Source organism: Excalfactoria chinensis, chromosome 2, assembly GCF_039878825.1.
Source record: "Excalfactoria chinensis isolate bCotChi1 chromosome 2, bCotChi1.hap2, whole genome shotgun sequence".
In the NCBI taxonomy this organism is placed as follows: Eukaryota; Metazoa; Chordata; class Aves; order Galliformes; family Phasianidae; genus Excalfactoria; species Excalfactoria chinensis.
In genome coordinates this window covers 131,891,393-131,909,634 of record NC_092826.1, presented here as the reverse complement: position 1 = coordinate 131,909,634, position 18,242 = coordinate 131,891,393, and the positions used below count along the sequence as shown (strand labels likewise).

The 18,242-nt window shown below is 41.3% G+C and overlaps 1 protein-coding gene across 2 annotated transcripts in view; it reads right to left on the bottom strand.

Annotated features, from left to right (window-relative positions):
* Positions 1-18,242, bottom strand: part of ADARB2 (adenosine deaminase RNA specific B2 (inactive)) — a 294,939-nt gene that overhangs the window by 26,633 nt on the left and 250,064 nt on the right. For both annotated transcript variants that reach the window (XM_072329374.1, XM_072329373.1), the window contains 2 exons: positions 13,324-13,492; positions 7,009-7,160 (listed from right to left, as the gene is read on the bottom strand). In XM_072329374.1, coding sequence (XP_072185475.1) covers positions 7,009-7,160; positions 13,324-13,492 — 321 coding nt within the window. The remainder of the gene's footprint in view (positions 1-7,008; positions 7,161-13,323; positions 13,493-18,242) is intronic.

Genomic DNA, 18,242 nt, shown 5'->3' with positions numbered 1-18,242 from the left:
GAGAGATACAGGTTCAAACTTCAGTTTGAGTCTAAGTGTTCTTGTATGAAAAACAAAAGCAAAAACACCTCAAATTAAAATGATGTGTTTATTTTCTACCCCTAGTTGGTATGCTACTAACCAGGAGGCATGAGCAGTATGTGATACAATCCCATTTTCACACAATTTCTATATTTAAAAAAATAGCCTAAAAGGTTTCGATTTCTTTGCAGCCAGTACTTTGAGATCCAAAAGTTGTCCATGAGATGGTACTTCTTCAGTCATTTTATGGAAAAACTCCACTAAAAAGCTTAAATAACCAGTCTGGTGGAGATAAATAATAAAAAATGAAGCAACAACAAAATTTCAGAGGATGATTATTTGGTATCAAAGCTTAAGAACTTCCAATGTTGCAAAACCAGATTCTCTTTTAAAAGTCAATTCTGCGGCACACTATGATAATACCAACACTAAAACCACCTGTCTTGTCACAGTCTCACTCCTCCTCCTTTCTAAGCCAGGGGATCACTGGTTTCCCTGATAGGTTTATGGATAAGAGATTGGGCACTAGCCAAAGGTCCAGCATGGCTGATTGTTTGGGATAAAAGACATCCCCTTTGGATTATCAAAACCAATAAGATTTCCACCACTCAGAACACTAGGACCAGGTAATCCCCACTCTGTATTTGCAGAGCCTCTGGCACTGCTGCTTGAGTGATGCACCTGTTTGAGCATGAACATGTAACAGCTCATGCTTCTGCAGATCATCCCTTAGGCAGCACCAGAAAGGCTGCAGAGCTCACAGCAAAGGATGTGGGCCTCCCCACATTTGTTCCTCTCTACCCTCTGACCTCAACTTTCTTCTTCTCCCTCCTCTATTCTCTGGCTCTTATGCAGCTCTAGAAGAGTGCAGAGTAGGAGATGCCGGGGAGAAAAGCTTCTTGCAGTGCTGGAGAAGTTCAAGCTGCTATCCACGGGACTTTCATGGGGTAGGTTGAATGTGTTGGAAGCTGGATGAAGGTGGATTTCAAAGCTTTCTACTCCTTGCAGGCCTTACACTGCTGTTGTCTGTCTACACTCTGACAAAGCTGAACAATACAAACTCTCCAGATTTCCTGTTATCGCCATGATAATCACCATGGATTTGTCTCCACCAAACTTTATTCTGAAGTCCTCTTGCAGAAGAAGGTTCTCCATGGGATTTTTGTTGGATGCTGATGAGAAATCCAGCACATCTAAACCTGGGAAGGACCATTGCTCATACCTCAGGGGAATCATGGCACCTGGACTGGGCTCTGCTGTTGACCTTTCCCATTGCTCCTAGCTAAGTGTATGTGGGTACATAGTGGAGAACACTATCCAGACCTGACACATCTGTGGCTGTAACTAGTTGAGTGTGAGTAGCCACAATCTGAAACAGTATTTCAACAGTGTGAGAGTATAGTCTTAGGCTGCATATAAAGATGAGTGCTTTCAGACCTGAAGACGAGCATAAGTTCCTTGGCAGTCCAGCTGCTAGTCAACTGAAGAAAGTCTTTACATTTCCTCTGTATTTCCTTTGGAAAATTGAGAATGTGCCATTGGTAAAGGCAGGAAGGGACCATTGCTTCAACAGGACTTGATCTCAAGGTAAACTGACAAAGGGCGCTGTGCTTAGGCATCCAAACCCAAACTATTTGGACCATCTAGCTTCAACAAAATGAAAGAACATTTTCACCTCATCTTTGATAACCAGTTTCCAAGCATGTGAAGTAAATCAACAGCCTCATGCTGTCTGCCCTTTTTACAGCATCTTACACACGACAAAGAATTCTGAATGGACCACAGAAATTCATTTAGTGCTGCAATTATTTCTCCCAAGGCAGTGTTTGGTGTTAAGGCCTACAGTGCTCTGTGTATTTTTTTCCTTCATGTTACTTCTGGGCATGGTCTTGTATGATATTTTTTTTTATTTTTATTTTTTTTTTAGTTCCCCCAAGATATTGTTCTGCTCAGTCACATGAAAAATAGGAAAATAATGCACCTTCATCCCAGTTCCACAGACAGGTCATTCATCATTGTAAAATCGACTCCACAACCTAGGAGGGAGCTGCTCCACGCTCTGAATAGCTACACGTTTCCAAAGTGCACTCCCAAGTGGCAGCAGGCCAGCAATCACAATGGAACTACAAGATACCTGGGAGAATTTGTAGGATGGAAATGCTGCTCAGAATGACAGACAGTTGCCCTTGATTTTCCTAACAGGAGCATATATCAATAAATTAGAATTTGCCTTTCCCGGTAGCTACAGATATATTATTTCTTTTCATTTAATTGAGTTTACCTAGATGGTTCTTGAAATATTTTTCCCCCTCATCAAGAATTTTTCTTTTTTTCTCATTTAAATAACACATGGGACTGGAAGATTTAAGAGATTTCTTTCTTGTTCTAGTGAGTGGCAACCATGGCAGTAAGATGGAGCTTGATGATCCTTAAGGTTCCTTCTAGCCCAAACCATTCTGTGATTCTATGATTCTATTATTCCCCTTGTACTTTTGATAACAGTTACCAAAATAAAACATTTTGGGTGTTATTCTATTCCAGGTGGTATCATAAGTGCCATCAATGTATCTGTACCCCTGATTTCTTCCTGCAGGGCTCTGAATGCAGAGCTCTGGGGCTGAGAGTCTCCTGACAATTCCAAATCATTTGTGTCCACCAATTGGAGATGGGCACGCTCCTGATGTGATCTCTGCTTGAATGTGGCCTTCTTCAGCCACTCTGTCCAAGAAAGCTCCATCTGAACATGGAGTGCTGAGTCTCTAGTGTGAGCAGGACAATGTTTTGGGGCAATCTCGGTTTTGGGAGGTAGCAAAGTACATTGCTAAAGATCTTGTCTGAGAATGAGATGTAAAATCCAGCAGTCAGAAGCACAAGCAGGGAAAGCACAGGGTTTGCACAGGAAACACATGCTTTAAATAGACAGCAAACTTGACTTTTAGCACTTAGTTCTCCAGATTCTACACAAACTTCAGTTTACATCTTATCCCCATCATATCACCTACTCGGGCAGTGATCCAGCTCACATGCTTGCAAGTGGATCCTGTTAAATGAGAGCTCTGCTGAATGTGTGTGTATATGAGAGCTTCAACACAGCTGTAGGTTAATAGGCAAGCAGGAGGAAGACCCCTTGTGGAGCAGATGCAATGGTGTGTTTCAGACCTAAAGAGAGCATGGGATGAAACAGGAGCTGGGCTATCAAAGACTCAATGGTACAAGGCAATACAGCATGTTAGCAAGAGATAGAAAAGCAGCCCAGGGGACAAGAATGGAGACAAGCCCTGGGGCAGATTCTGTCTGTCTCTTTGGCAGTCTGTGTATCAAAAAGGAGTGCATCTCTAGGAGAGACATGGGTGAAGAGGTAAAATCCTGCCAGGAAGGATGAGTGGGGAAGTTGAGAATTTATTAGCTCAATTTTTAAGCAATTCATTTTCCTTTTCAAGAGGTTCTTAAAAAGAAAAGAAGCCGAGTCAAGAAGCCTGAATTAGGTAGGAAGGTACTTCAGAGATCAAGGGCTTGATTGTTCTGTGGTTTGCTTTAGATTCCGGAAAAGGTGCAAAATATGCAACAAGTGTTATAGAGCAAGGTGTCCCCATGGCTGCAGCTGCAGCTCATAAGCTGGAGTGTGTATGCTATCAGAAGTCAGAAAGTCAGGCACAACTTGCATGAGGATATACACAGAGGGAAAAGGTACTGGAAAAGGAGATGACCTGACCTACAGTACTGATGCTGCTTCTTCATGGCGTAGCTCATTACAGCCTTGTGGATGACCTTGGAAAATGAAAGGGAGAGAGCATTGGGAAGGAGACTGGCTGAGAAGGATCCAGGACAAATCTGTACAAATCCTCACAGTCTGAAATACCTTTGGCATTTCCCAGTCTCCCTTTCCTGACACCACTGACCCTGGCTGGTCTCTCCTGTTCTCTACAACCCAACAGCTCTCCCTCAGCCTTCTCCCTGCACTCCTGAACTGTATCAGGCTCTTTTAAGGCTTCAGATTTCCAGCCACCTGACCTACAGACACCGAAAAAGAGTTATAGAACTCCTCTCCATGCTCACAGCAGCCCTTGTTCGAAATGGACTTTGCCTTCAGAGCTGCCTTGAGATATATCAACAAGCAAGTCTGCTCCTTCTTATTCATGAAGGGCATCATTGCAAATCAATGCAAGATCTGCTCTTTTGGGCCCTAATCTCTTACTTTATTGAGTGAAACTATCATGCCTGTGGACTTCCTGACCTCTTCTGCTCTGCAGTACATACATTCGCAAGAACCACAGTCAGGTCAGGTTCTTATATACACAGTTGAGTTGGTACCCAGCACTATCCAGCAGGAAATAAACTGGGTTTCAAGTGCATGCTGGCTTATCATCTCTTCCCTCACCAGAACAAAGCTAATAAGAAGAAAATGTGAGGCCTCCCTGAGGGTGCTGGGAAGACAAGGCAGATAATGGGAAATTTTTTGGAAGGAGATTTGAGAAGTGGATTTTACTCACTCCCTGTATTGATAAAGACTTATCATGGTCCTTTGCAAAAACAGAAACCACATGGCGAGACACTGTTTTTAAATGTTAATGCATCTTTAGAGAATAATCAGCTATCTTTGATGGCTTGTGCTAGCTCTAGGAGAAGCGTCTTTGTTGTTTAAGAAATGAAACAGCATTCATCTGGAGTTCCTTGTCATTATTGGATGAAAGAAAGGTTATTTCTGTAGTTAAAGAGAGGAGGAAAAGAAAAAAGAGAAGATGTGAATGATAAACATTATAAAATACTTATCTTTCCAGATGTCTCTGGGATAATGCGAGTTAAAAGGAAATGCTTATCTCACAGAAGGACAGCTTTTAGCAACATAGCTTTTATACAGAGCTAAATACTTTTAAGTGCATCGGACAAAGGTGGAGGGAGCTGCTTAAAGCAGTGAAATACAAACCAAGTAGTGCCCTATTTCTCCATCACATTGTAACCTTCATTAAGTCACACAGACCTTAGTGTCTCAGTTTTTTCATTCAGACAATAGCTGGTGCAATAACCACCAGGATAAGCATTGTCATGACCCCCTAAAAGCTCACCCTGTGAATGCCAAGAGTTGCATAAAAATATATTTTTAATGTATTTTCTTACATGAACTGTCAGTTAAAGATGCATTCCGTCATCAGCTGGTAGCATCCAGTCTTAAATAGTCTGTGGCCATTCTTGAGAATGGCCCATGTTTAAAAAATGACAGCAGTTTCTGATGCTTCCACTTCATATGTCAAAGAAGGAAAACACAAGGGTGCTTAATGAAACATAAAGTCTTTTTTGGATATCTTTTAACATTATTGTGTGAGGATAAAATCATTATTTGTATGTGATATTCATAGACACTTGCTTTTAGTTTTATTTTTAAGATGATGTCTGTGTCTCCTAGTTTCTGCCTTATTCTGAATTTGTCTTTTTGCTGCTTTCTTCTTAAAAATTTCCTTGCTTTTCTTTATTTTATATGCCCAACTCACAGAATGTAGAAATCACATAAAAAGAAGAAGAGTATTTCCTTTCTGAATAGGTGTATTCTTGTTTCTTGCCCCAGCAAGCTGCTGTTTCACCCATGACAAAAGGATTCCAGTCCGGAGAGAATAATGCTTAATCGTTAATAAATAACTCCTACAAATAAGAACCAGAAGTGAAACCACGATCAGATGAATTTTCCTGGGAGGCAGTCAGGTAGTTGTGTGACCTTGAGTGATTAATTTTACATTCCCGTGTCTATGCTTCTCCCTCCGCTCATTCTTCTGTCTTGCCTGCTTCACATTCAAGGTAGTCAGGGCAAGAACTATTTCTCATTATATGTACATTTAGCAGTGAGCGCTATGAGTATTATGGCACAGTAAAATGCATGTGTGAGAAGTGATACCTCAGGATAGAGGGAAGTGTGAGCCTTGTGAATCGTGAAGTGGATCATAGAGTGACAGACATTTATGATAGCAAGCCACAGTTCTCTTGAGTATCTTGTTCCTTAGTGTGACCATGGCCTGGGGTGGTGCAGGGCTCTGTAACTGTGATGTGCCTCTGCAATAGTGGGACAATGTCAGGGACAAGAATGTCTGTGGGGGGCTGGTATCATGAGATCACTGGGACATGTGATGGAGGTGATATTCCTTCATGGCCAACATGATCTGCAGGTCTCTTCGTGGCATTCACACTGGCTCAAGGCCTTTCTTGTTCACCTCACATACAGGGTCACCTCTAAAGGACAGCTCTCTGTAAAGTCATATTCCTGCTTGAATATCATAGGTATAGGACCAGGTCCTACAAAGACTGCCTGGCAGACTCCATCTAATTTATCTGTCATGCAGTGACCGTGCAGTTGGTTAGACCCAAGCAGGATGGTCTGAGAAGGATTTCTTCCCGGAAGGCTCTTGACATTGTTTACTTCAAGGGCAGTTAACATCTGAAATGAACCTAGCTTTCAAACCAGCGCTACAGCTACCTGATCTCATCTAATTGCTCCACCTCAGAATCCAGCCACTTCAGTTTGGACTGCTCAGATTTGGTATAAATGCAGCCCTTCAACCCATCCATACTACCTAAACCTCAATAAAAGTTCATGCAACCACAAATGCATACATAATTCTCTAGTCCAGGCCATGGCTGTGGCTCCAAGAATCTGTCTGATTATGAGGACCCTTCCCAGGGTATCTACTGATTACTGAGGTTGCATTTCCCATCAGGAAATGCAGGCTGCTGGGAACTGCCCAGCAGAGCCATGAAGCCGCAGGCAGGTAGAGAAATACCAGTTCTGCCCAGCCCCAATTTGCTCCCTGCCAGTATGGGGGAAGGAACACCAGCTGCACAGACACACATGCCATGCACCTTGCAGTGTTTCTGCTTTCAAGCAAAACACATTTTCTGCAAGTCAGTCAACAAAGAAAGAATGTTTGGTCTCGGGATAAACAAACAAATCTACAATAAAAGGCAAAAAGGGGACAAAAAGAGAGGGAAATATTTTCTTCTTACAGTCAGTTGTGATTTCGTAGGGGGAGTTGAGGCGCGCATCCCCGCAGGGCGAAGTGCTCACGTACAGATGGAACAGGATGTTCTCCTGCAGCCTGTAGCCTCCCTCTTTTAATCGCACGAAGATTGATCGCTCCCAGTCTTCTCGTCGTTTGCTATGATCACAAAAGAGGTTCCAGGTCATTTGTTACACACCAAATCAGAAACAATTCTGCTCTTTCTACCTGTATTTTTCTCCCTGTTTGCTTGTTTTTACTAGCACCAGGCATCATATATTTTGCTTGCTGACAAGGAGAGAAAAACAATAAGTGAAGAAATGTTTGAAGGGGATCAAAACTGTCAATGTGCTTTGGCTTGTTTACCTGGAGTCTATTCTCAAAACAGAGCACAGATGCATAAACACATTGATTTTAAAGAGGTTCTGGCACATGAAGGAAGACAAAGTTCTCTTAGACTCTCAGCTGAGAAAATCAGCTTTGCTCATCGCTGTGCCCAGCCACGTATTTAAATCCCATTAACGTGACTGCAGCCAAGATATGTATTTATATGCTCCACTGGAAAAGGTGGCTAGCAAAGCACCCAGAGTTTATGACCCAGTCAACTCTCCTGCTCCCCAGGCATCGCTCTCCCCCCTGTTCAACCACAGCCACCCATGAGCACTCCATCTCAGCCAGCAGCATCTTCTTGGTCACTTGGCATTTCTCAAAATCAAAGTGTCCTGAGAAATGCAGACAGAACTTGCACAGGCTCCTTCTTGGCTGAGCTGAAAAAGATACTGAGATGAAGCTTTTGTCTGTGAAGTGGTTCAGCAGCTAGATGGGGACACAGTGCTTATGTTCCATTAGCAGCAGCTGCCCTGGAGGCCCAGCCCTCCCCATTCTGCAGTTTGCAGCAGCAGCTCGCATTAGGGCTGTGCTGCGTGTGTTTCTCAGATGATTTACATTTGTAAAGACGTGGGTGATTTCACTGACAGACAGCTGCTTCTGATACGTACATTTGGGTGCTGATTATCATTTCGAAGGTGAAAATGTGATCAGTGAAATTCTGACAGATGCTGACGCTGTGGTCCTTCCCTCAAAAATTCTAAGGCCTTTTTTGTAAGAATGCCTCCGAGTAGAACTGCACCTGCAGGTGGTGGTTTCCTAGAAGGCTCCTAATAAGCCAAAGCTCTACCCATTTAATTCACACCAGGATAGCCCATCAAGTGACACAACTTCTGCTTGTCTCTGCACCTTCCATCAGTGCAAGCAGGGCTGCTTTTACCCAGCCTCAGAGCAGACCTTGAATTCAATCCAAGCTGCCTGTGCCTGCTTTCTCTTGGTGCAGACTAGGCGCTATTGAAGCTGTTTGGCTGTCACTCTTGCATGCTTTGGGTGTTTTGTCATTTTTTGAAGCGGGGATGCGTTTGCTGTCAGGAGGAATTTACAGGCACATTACCTTGCTGCCAGGGGCAGGGAGCTGCACCGCTCCTTCCTTTTGCAGGCTGTGGTGGAATTTCCCAACCGTGCTAATTATACTATCGCCCTGATACTGCTCTCTGAAATAATAAAATACCTACAAATTAAGTCCCGCTGCTTGGACTTTGGAGCAAGTACAGTTGGTTTTAAATAATTCACTGCAAAATCAGCTGGGAGAACCAGAGCTGTGCAATTCTGGCATCTGCTGTGATTATGTTAAGCCTTATTAGTGCCAGGGCAGCTTGCTCTACCTGGAAACAGTTGCTAGGTAGGGTTGAAGCAGTCATTTTTTGGGCTGGGTTGCAGGAGTTCGCAGCAATCAGCATCCATTCTGTGACTGTTTCTCATGGATTAACCTTGCACTCTTCCTAGTACTGAGAAAGGTCTGTGGTCAAGAATGGTTGACAGACTGGAGTGATGGAAAGCAGATCTGAACATGAGCAACTCCAATGAGCCACCAAATGAACTCCTCCATACCACATGAGCTTCTGACCCATTTCTGGTATAGTTTTCTGGGGGCTGAACTCAATAGATTCCTCCCTGCCTGGTGGTTGGATGGGTTTAACAACTAAGCACTGAGAATATTGTTATAAATGAGTTTGGGATGCAGTATCATCCAGACTGGCTTTGCAGAGAGCCTCGTTTGTGGGAGGTTTGGGGGATGTCAGGCCCCAGAGATATGTGGCCTGTGTAAAAGTGACAGTGTGGGGGATGAGAGGCATTTCTGCAAATCTGCTTCTCCCCCAGCACGTATGAGTACCATGCAGAGCCATGCATACCTGCAAAGAGCCATGACGAATGAGCCCACAGTAAGCTAACAAATGGAGTTCATTCAGTGGGTGATATTAGTGTGTCACTTTCCACTTTAGCCACTTTGGCAGTGGCTAAAAGAACAGAATCTGTTCTTAAACCTTTGCCTGTTGTGATTTATCGCTAGAGGTTTAGCATTTGAGGAAAATTCAAGAGGAACTCCTTAGAATGTCATAAATTTATTCTTTTGTTTAAGTTCATTATTTAACATGCATGCATTTGTTTTCAGCTGATGGCAAAAACATTTTGGCACTTACTTGTGATTTACTATGTGTTTTACCCTATAAAAGGATAGAGAAGCTATTTTTATCATGAATATGTAGTTATAGGTAGTTTCTATTGCTACATCCATTGCTCAGCATAGAGCACAGCATCCTAGAGAAACTAACAGAGGGCTTAAAAAGTTTGTGTTCATTGAGAAGATAAAAAGAGAAAAGTAAGAAATAATATGTCTACAGCAAATAGTTGTTTGTCTTGGAGGGAAAAAAAAAATTGAGTGGACTGGATGAAGACTTCCCTATTTTTAAGATCAACTGTAGTTTGTATCTAAATCTCTTGAAGAACTTCTGACAAAGTCATCCCTCTGACACCTGTAGGGCCACTACAACAGTAAGACCATTACGGTATTGATTTATTTTAAGAATAGCTTATTAGTTTTAGTTTTCTTTAGTAAAGAAGTGTTGGATTTTTTTCTTCCCTGTCAGTCTGTTGATACAAATAAACCCACCAAGGTCAATGTGAATTTTTCAGCCATCGTTGAGAGATAATCAGACTATGATATTTGTGTACCTTTTGATGGTGAATTTTAGAGAAAGCTTCTCAAAAGGCCTTTCTCTCCTTCTTTTGTACATCAGAAAACTTGCGTCTTACTTTTCATCTCTTCCATGAAAGTATTGAGAACCTGAGGATTATGGTTGTCATAAAAATGAAATCTGGGAGGGGTAGTGGTTTTAATCAGACTGGTTAGAAACTGTCAGGTTTTAGTTGTGCTTTTAGCTTTTATTTAATTCAAGCTCTAGACAATGAATTGTTGAAAGAAAGTTTCCTTTTGAAGTATTTGTCACTCTGGCTTCTTAGAGAGGATAAAGTTCCCGTTCTGGAACTCTCTTTCAAACGAAAATTCAGAAAGCTGCAACTCTAACATTTAACAACATGAAGAGAAAGAAAAAATATAATTTACATATTACTGCAACTTCTGCATTTGCATGGAGCTATTCCATGGTTCACATATCCGAAGCTGTCAACTTATACTCTCTTTACAACAATGGAAATAAATGACAATTCATCTCACTTACAATAAATACCGTAATTAGGACTGCTGAGTCACACTCCACAGATGCCCTTCTCTTTCTGCTGATGACACAGTAGCCTTGGGATATCTGGTCCACACTTGGCCAGCTAACTTTCAGGCATCTCAAGCAAGGACTTAAGAACTAAATTTGTCTCAGCGAATCCATTTCCCCTGGACATTCATTCTCTGTTTTGGCCCTTGCTCTCTCCGGCCTCTTTGTCTCTGCTCTTTGAACTTTCCAGCTACATTCAGAGAAGCAGAAGTTTTGCATTCACTGAAGTCAGTGGCATTATTTGTAAATGCTGGACAAGTGGTTTCTTTACAATAATGTCACATTGAAAGGTAAGTCTTGTATTGAAAACTCCTTAAGTTTGAAATCCATGTTTGGAAATCAGTTTGGTCAGGTAGGCTTGGTGGGAGGATGACGTGACAAATAGGGAATACAGTCCCATAGAATAATCTTTCCTGTTTCATAGGGAGAGATGCAAAATTTAAGCTCTTTGAGCCTGCGATGCGTACTATGCTTTCTTTATATTTTTAGTTAGGGAATCATCTTTTTGTTTTCAGTGTGTATACCAGTCTGTACAACAAGTTGCTGGTCCAGGAGAGAGAGGACTTGAATTTGTGCAATAACATAGAAGTCCCAAGTCTGAAGAGCAAGTATGCAGGGAGTCAGAGTGAAGCTGTCCTAAAAAAACTGTCTTAGCTATGCAGTAGTGCCATGTGGCTTCTCTGCCAGTGGAAGTAATGTCTCTTTTTGTAAAGGAAAGGGGTAAATGTGATTTAAATATATCGAAAATGCCTTTTCTATTTTTTTTATTTCATTTTGAATGCTCCCATTTTTTCACTATAAGGTGAAGCTCCCGGTGATGGTGTAAAACTGATAAGCCATACATACTGGAATTGGAGAACATGTTACAGCACACAGTTTTTCTTCTACATGGACTTCAGAAAAGCAAAACTTGATTTGACAATATCTCTAGCTCTGTCTTTCAAAGCTGCTTAGCCTTGACAATTTTGGTTGAGATTTTTATTATTTGTGCTGGACAGAGAAGAGCTGGTGTTTGATCTTGACTGAACAGGGAGTGATTTGATGTTATTGTGAACAGAGCTTGTGCTGCACTGAGGATTCTCTTAACAAAAGACTGTTAACATTGATCCAAATAAAATAATAATATGACTGAACATGTTAGGGATGTGAATCAATACAATAGTCTGAGATACAGTGGTAACACTTGTTTCCCAAGAGACTTTAGCACAAAGCAAGAACTAGGGCTGCTACACTGCTGAAAACATAATTTAATGTAAACTTGACAGCAATTCAGATTGAAATAGAGAGAATATTGTTTTTGATTAAACCCTTCAAGGCTTTTGTCCTCCTTTGTTAGCCAAGCTCATCTACTCAATATACTCTTCTCTTCAGTCCCAGCCTGAAGTGAAAATAACCACTATTCCTATTATCATTGCTTTGGAGCTGACAATATTATAGGGGCTCACAAGAGCACACAGATTAATCCCTGTGCCTGTGACCTAGTGCAAAACCTTCTGAAAACAAAGGGAGTTTTTGCACCAAGGTTAATGGCCTTCAGATAAAATCCCATCAAAACACAAGCAAGAATGGAGGGAAGAAGTATGGTCTATAGATAAGGGCTTTTTGTTTTCTTTCCTTGCTTCCCTCCCTCCTTTCTTGGTTCCCTCCATCTAAGTAAACATCACCTCAACTTGACATCTGCTTGAATTTCTTAGGATCAAATAATAATCCTGGAAGGGTTCTCAAGTCTCTGGACCAACCTCCTGCTCAAATCGCACTCACCTTTGAACCTATTTAAAGCAGATGGCACAAGACTTTATTCCATTGGGTTTTGAAAACCTGAAGGATGGGAGGGAGACTGGACAACTCTTCTGGGTACCTTGTTCCACTGCTTGCCTATTCCTATGTGGACAATTTCTCCTTATATCTAGGTTGAACTTCTCTTATTTAAGTGCTGGCCAGTTGTCCATCATCTTCCCACTTTGCACATCAGTAAAAACCCCAGTCCCACCTTCCTGAAGACCTCCCATAGGTTCTGCTGAGTCAGTCATCCTGTTTCTCCAGATGAATGGAGATGATAAGTGAAGTCCAAGGACATACTCTGGTGTTATCCTACTTGTGAGGATCTTTCAGGGAGTGTATGACTCATTTAAATGGTAACAAGGAAAGTCTGACTGAAAACAAACAATAATTCCTCCATCGTAACTCTCAATGCTGTAACATTTTAAAAACTTCATAGAGAAGGAATGAATGAGAGCAATTTGTACTTTGGCAAGAAGTTTACTGTACTGTTAACACTGTTTTGTTCTCTGGTGAGTCAATGAAGGCATTAACTATCAGTAAATCACTTCCTTGAGGTATTTCAGTGCAGTAAATAAGACAGGAAAATGTCTGCAGAGAGCAGAATGACCTCCTTCCAGAGTCTGGCCAGTGAGTGATGTTAATAAGCCTGCATGTAAGGATTTGTACAAAATCATTAGGCTTCATAAAACACAACTTTATGAGTCATGTCTAATTGCTAATGAAAGGAAACCAGGTAAAGTAAAGGAGCTCATGACCCAACACTCCAGACTGTCTAATACTCCTTTTGTACTGTACAGTATAGTGGTCCTTCATCATCCAAAGACTGAGAAACAACATGAAGAAAAAAATATTTCAAATGCTTGGAGGATGGATCGATGCCACAGAAGTCAATGTAACATTCAAAACCATCAGAAAAATTAATTTACCTTAAGTGTAGCTCCAGCTGTGAGTAGAGGAAGTGAATAAATGCCCTTCTTGCCACAATTTCTGCATGGCAGTCATTGACTGCAAGCCCTTGGTCATTAATGTATTCCCCATTTATACATTTGGTACCCGATGACAGCACAATAACCTGAGCTTGCCTGATGTCCAAACCTGTTGAAAGAGAAACAAAAAGGTTGTGAAATTGCCTGGAGGTGAACATATCATAACTGTTAAAGTTCTCGCAGCCCACATTTTGATGTGGCTGTAGAGACGGCCTAAATTGGATACTTGTTGAGGTGTAGATATGGCCTTGGAATATTCAGGAATCTCACATTTCAGTGTTACTAGTATAATAATGGCTCTATTTCAGTCTGGCTGCTAATTCCAAGATAAAAGCTTGCCACGAAGTTTACTTGTTAAATCAATAACTACATCCTAGCAGTGCACATGTGGTAGAGAGGTAATAAAGAACTCCTGCAGTGCTGATAAAAAAGGCTAGGTTTTTATGAGCTGTTGAAGACATTTTCTGGTGGGAACACACACTCCCTGTAATGTTAGTTTTCATTGCTGTTGCACTAGAAGTGCTAAATAAAATGCAAGTAACACTTCTAGAGCTGCTCTTTAAAAATGTCAGAGAACAAACAGATCTGATTCTCAGTACAGTCTCCTTTTTGTTTTTCTGAGAGCAGCTACATCAGTGCCTTTTCTGCTATGGCCCCAGAGATAGAGCATCCCTTTCTGAGATTGGGTCCATCTACTGTCTTTCCAGAAAATGGTGAAAAAGAAGGAAGGGAAGGGAAGGGAAGGGAAGGGAAGGGAAGGGAAGGGAAGGGAAGGGAAGGGAAGGGAAGGGAAGGGAAGGGAAGGGAAGCGAAAAGCATGTGCCAGTCTTGGTGCAGTAAGGCACTTGCTAGGATTAAATCTGCAATGTAGCAAAATGATCACAGAGTTCAGAAGGACAGGGGTTTCATTGAAAAAGTGGTTCATTCAACACTGCAGACAATTTGAAGGAAGAGCTAAGAATGAACTGAGCCCAAACTGAAATTACTTATTGAACAGTACATTTCAGAATGCATCTCTCTGAAAAAGAGAGAACAGAGAAGCATCTCCTGGAGAAAAAGGATTTTTTTTTTTTTTTCCTTTTCTGGCTTGTAGGTGTTTCCTCCAACCATGACAAAGCAGTTTAAGAGAAGCAGACTGTGTTTGACAACTATACATGTGTACTGTGTTTAAGTACACACATGTACAGCAGAGCAAGACAAGCTTGGTTGTGCTCAGGTAGTGGCACTGCAATATCCGTGGTGATTGCTTACCTCTGGCTGCTGCTCCAGGGAGGAGAGAGCATACAGGACGTTCTGTGCCCTCCCCAGCTATCTCACATAGATATACATAAGTCGACTCAGTGGAAACAGAGCCCATCTTTAGGCACGAATGAATCTATCAAAGTTTTCACCATAGGGTGAATAGAAAAAATCTCACCATAGGCCAAACGTTTCTGGTTTTCACAAATTTTGCTTGAGAATGAACACAAGGTCCATACACACATTTGCTTTGTTCTTATTCCTATGATCTGATTTTATCTGTGAAAAAGATTTTGGAGTTATTTTCTAAGGTAAGGCAATCTGTATTTCTTATGATGAATTCTGATGAGCAGCAGAAAGGAAACAAAAAAAACTCTAGAGACTTTTCAGGGTTGGGGCCATGTTCTCTCTTAAGATCCATCCACTGAGAAAACAGAAGAGCAGAGAAGGAAAGAATACTCTAAACATAAAAGGATGGTGTTGCTGGTAATGCATATACCAGGAAATGATTCCTAATCTTACATCCACACCAATATGATAGCTATATAAGTAGTCCAAAAGGTTTGGTATTATCGTGACATTGTAGCACTGTGATACATATTGGGAAGGTATAAGTGGATTGAAAGTTCAGTTAAACACGTCTGATCTTGTGGTCATGGCAGTTTCAGACAGAAGTCATTTTTGGTACTAGTGCAACAGTACACATCATGTACACCTGTGCTTGCAGTTTCATCTCTCATTACACTGTAGTGTGGCTATAACAATGTACTTGGCTGCATTCAAATACAAAGTCACAAAAAATACCCACAAAAGTTGTAGCTGGAAGATGTTAGCCTACATGGGAGAATGCAATAGAGAAATTAAATTAAAAAGTGTTTATGTTTATCCTGGTTGTATTACTAGATAAAATGTTGAAGTGGCTAAAACATTGCATTTATACAAAGAAACATATTTATACTCTTTACATCAGAATTACTTTGGTGTTTTAGGGGCACTGCCTTCATGAGAAAAGTAATAAGTTTAGATCAGATTGATGCTGATCTAGTTAACTGTGTTCTTTTCATGGGCTAATCCCAGGCATTTCATGAGGCACTGTTCATATTTATTTCATTGGTGATAAGACTCAGGTTTTTATTTATTTATTTATTTATAAATGTTCTCAGAGTCTTATTTTCCACTATACAGTAGAAGCAAAACAACAAGAGGCAGTTCCCTAGTTCAGAAACCTGCAAACCCTACCTTTGCCTTCCTGAACCTGAAGAGATCCATTGATACTCCTCAGGGCAGTGAGAAATGCTGCTTCCATCTTTTATCCCAACTTTCTGCTCCTTTCACCTTCTGATGTGTGTCCTTCCTTTTCCCCTTTCACCCTGCACTGACTGTACCAGGTCTACAGAAACAGAGTGAACAGAAGCCACCCTGCTCTTCAGTGGGGGTACTTTACTCATTCCCTGTCTCCATATCAGCCCAGTGATTTGTGTTATGAATTTTAATATTTCAAACACATTTTTTTTTTTCCCATACACAATCTTTATTTCTATTATGAGCACATGAGGATTGACATGTTCAGTGTTTTCTGTGAGGTCTGGATTTGTTCATAAATGAAAAACAGTCATACGAAGTCCCCCAGTGCTTATTGATGAATAATATGAATAATATGAATACCTCTGATGTTGTTTGCTATCATAATGTTTATCCACACAGTAATATCAAAGTCTGCACAGGATGTTAGTTTTTGGGTGAATTAGCTCCATATGTTGGCTTTCAGTGACACAGAGCCCAGCAGGTAGTCAAGTGCGGACATTGCCTGGGGTGTCTGCCTGGCCTGGCAAGGTGCACACGTATCCACAACATCACTTTGATGTTGATGTTGCCCAGGGCTGGAGTCAACAGTTTCCAAGAATCTACAGAGCTGGCTTGAGTGTTAAACATTAAAAGTCTCCATGTATTTTTCATTTGCAATGACAGAAAATATAACCCATGTTCTTCCATTCTCAGAAATGCCCAAGAGTTATGTCTCACTACGAAGGCACTCAGAAACACCATGGACATGACTTATGCATCAGCTCTGAAATATTTACACCTCACTGGGGAGCCAAATGGAGAAAGTGATCTGTGACCAATATACCACTGCTCAACACTACATGTGAGAGCACCCTGAATTGTGAGAAATGCATCCAACAGCCTAACAGCTTCCCAATGTTTTTGGGGGCATATATGTTAATAGGTTGTTCTCTCACATGCCTTATTTTGTATGTGCATAGATTTGGGTTTACCCCTGTGAAATGCCTGATATTGCTTTCAACAAATGTAGGGGGAATTCGCCTCTGAGAATGAGACATATGATGCTCAGTTGATGGTGGAAAATTTTAACAGTGACTGATCACACTGGCATTTTAGGTAGTATTTCCAGCTCTTAAGTCTACATGCATGCATCAGTGATTCAGAATTAAAAAGATTCTCTACATGTTTATCTATCTTAAAAAAAATTAAAAAAAAAAAAAATGTTATTACCAGATCTTTGCATTAATACTTCACAGAATCACAGACTCATGAGATTGTAGGGGATGGAAGAGATCTCTGTAGATCACCTAGTCCAATCCACCAATAAAGCAGTTCCCTACAGCAGGTAGGTGTCCAGGTGGGTTTTAAATATCTCCAGAAGAGACTTCACAACCTCTCTGGGCAGCCTGTTTCAGAGCTCTGTAACCCGCATAGTTTTTTCATGTTCATAGTTAATTACTTCCTAATTTATATTGCCTGCAGAGTACTTCACATTTCTCAATTGATTTCTGTTTACTAGTATCAAGTTACCACCTAAACATTTATTAATTTAACCTCTAACGTGTCAGACCTACACAGAATTCATCTTTAAGCTACGCTGAGGAAAGCATTGGGTGTGACAAAATCGTAGCTCTAACCTGGCACTATCATCCATATGCTACCCTCTCTGCTTTGGGGAATGCATCAGGATGTAATCCCAGAGCAGGTTAACTCTCACCAACACCTGCATTCTTGTTGAGGGAAGCCAGTCTCAAGATTAAAGACCCAGGAATCTCACTGTGTTCAGGTGATTTGACAAACAAGGAGAAATGGGCTACATTACTATGACCTTAACTCCTGACCCATTGATTGTCAGAGTACATGAAGCATTTTCTTCCCTCACTGCCTTGTGTGGAAGTAATGTTTGAGAAGACATTAGGCTAGAAGCAACTAGGTGAGCGATTTATAACACGCACCGGCATTAGGTTTCTATTATTTGCCTAAAGACTCTTAATAGCTTTCAATTTGAAGAGGAAATGGAGCAGGCGAAGGAAAATTGGGGAGCTGTGTCAGTGTGCAGGCTGGGGACTGGCTAACACTGTGTTCACAAGGAGAGAGGGAAGGGAATTTGCCACCTTTTCTTTTCCAAAATGGCACCAATTAATTAGTTGCATTATAGAACAAAAATATAGTCATAAACGCCTCACCCACCGTGATGGCAGATCTCATCTAATGACCTGGTAAGGTAATGAGTCCTTCTGGTGCTCTCAAGGTCAGGTAGGCTGTGTCCCTTCTCACAGCCAAGGGGGACCTCAACCCCACTCATACACATCTTTTCGTGTCAATGATACTCCAGG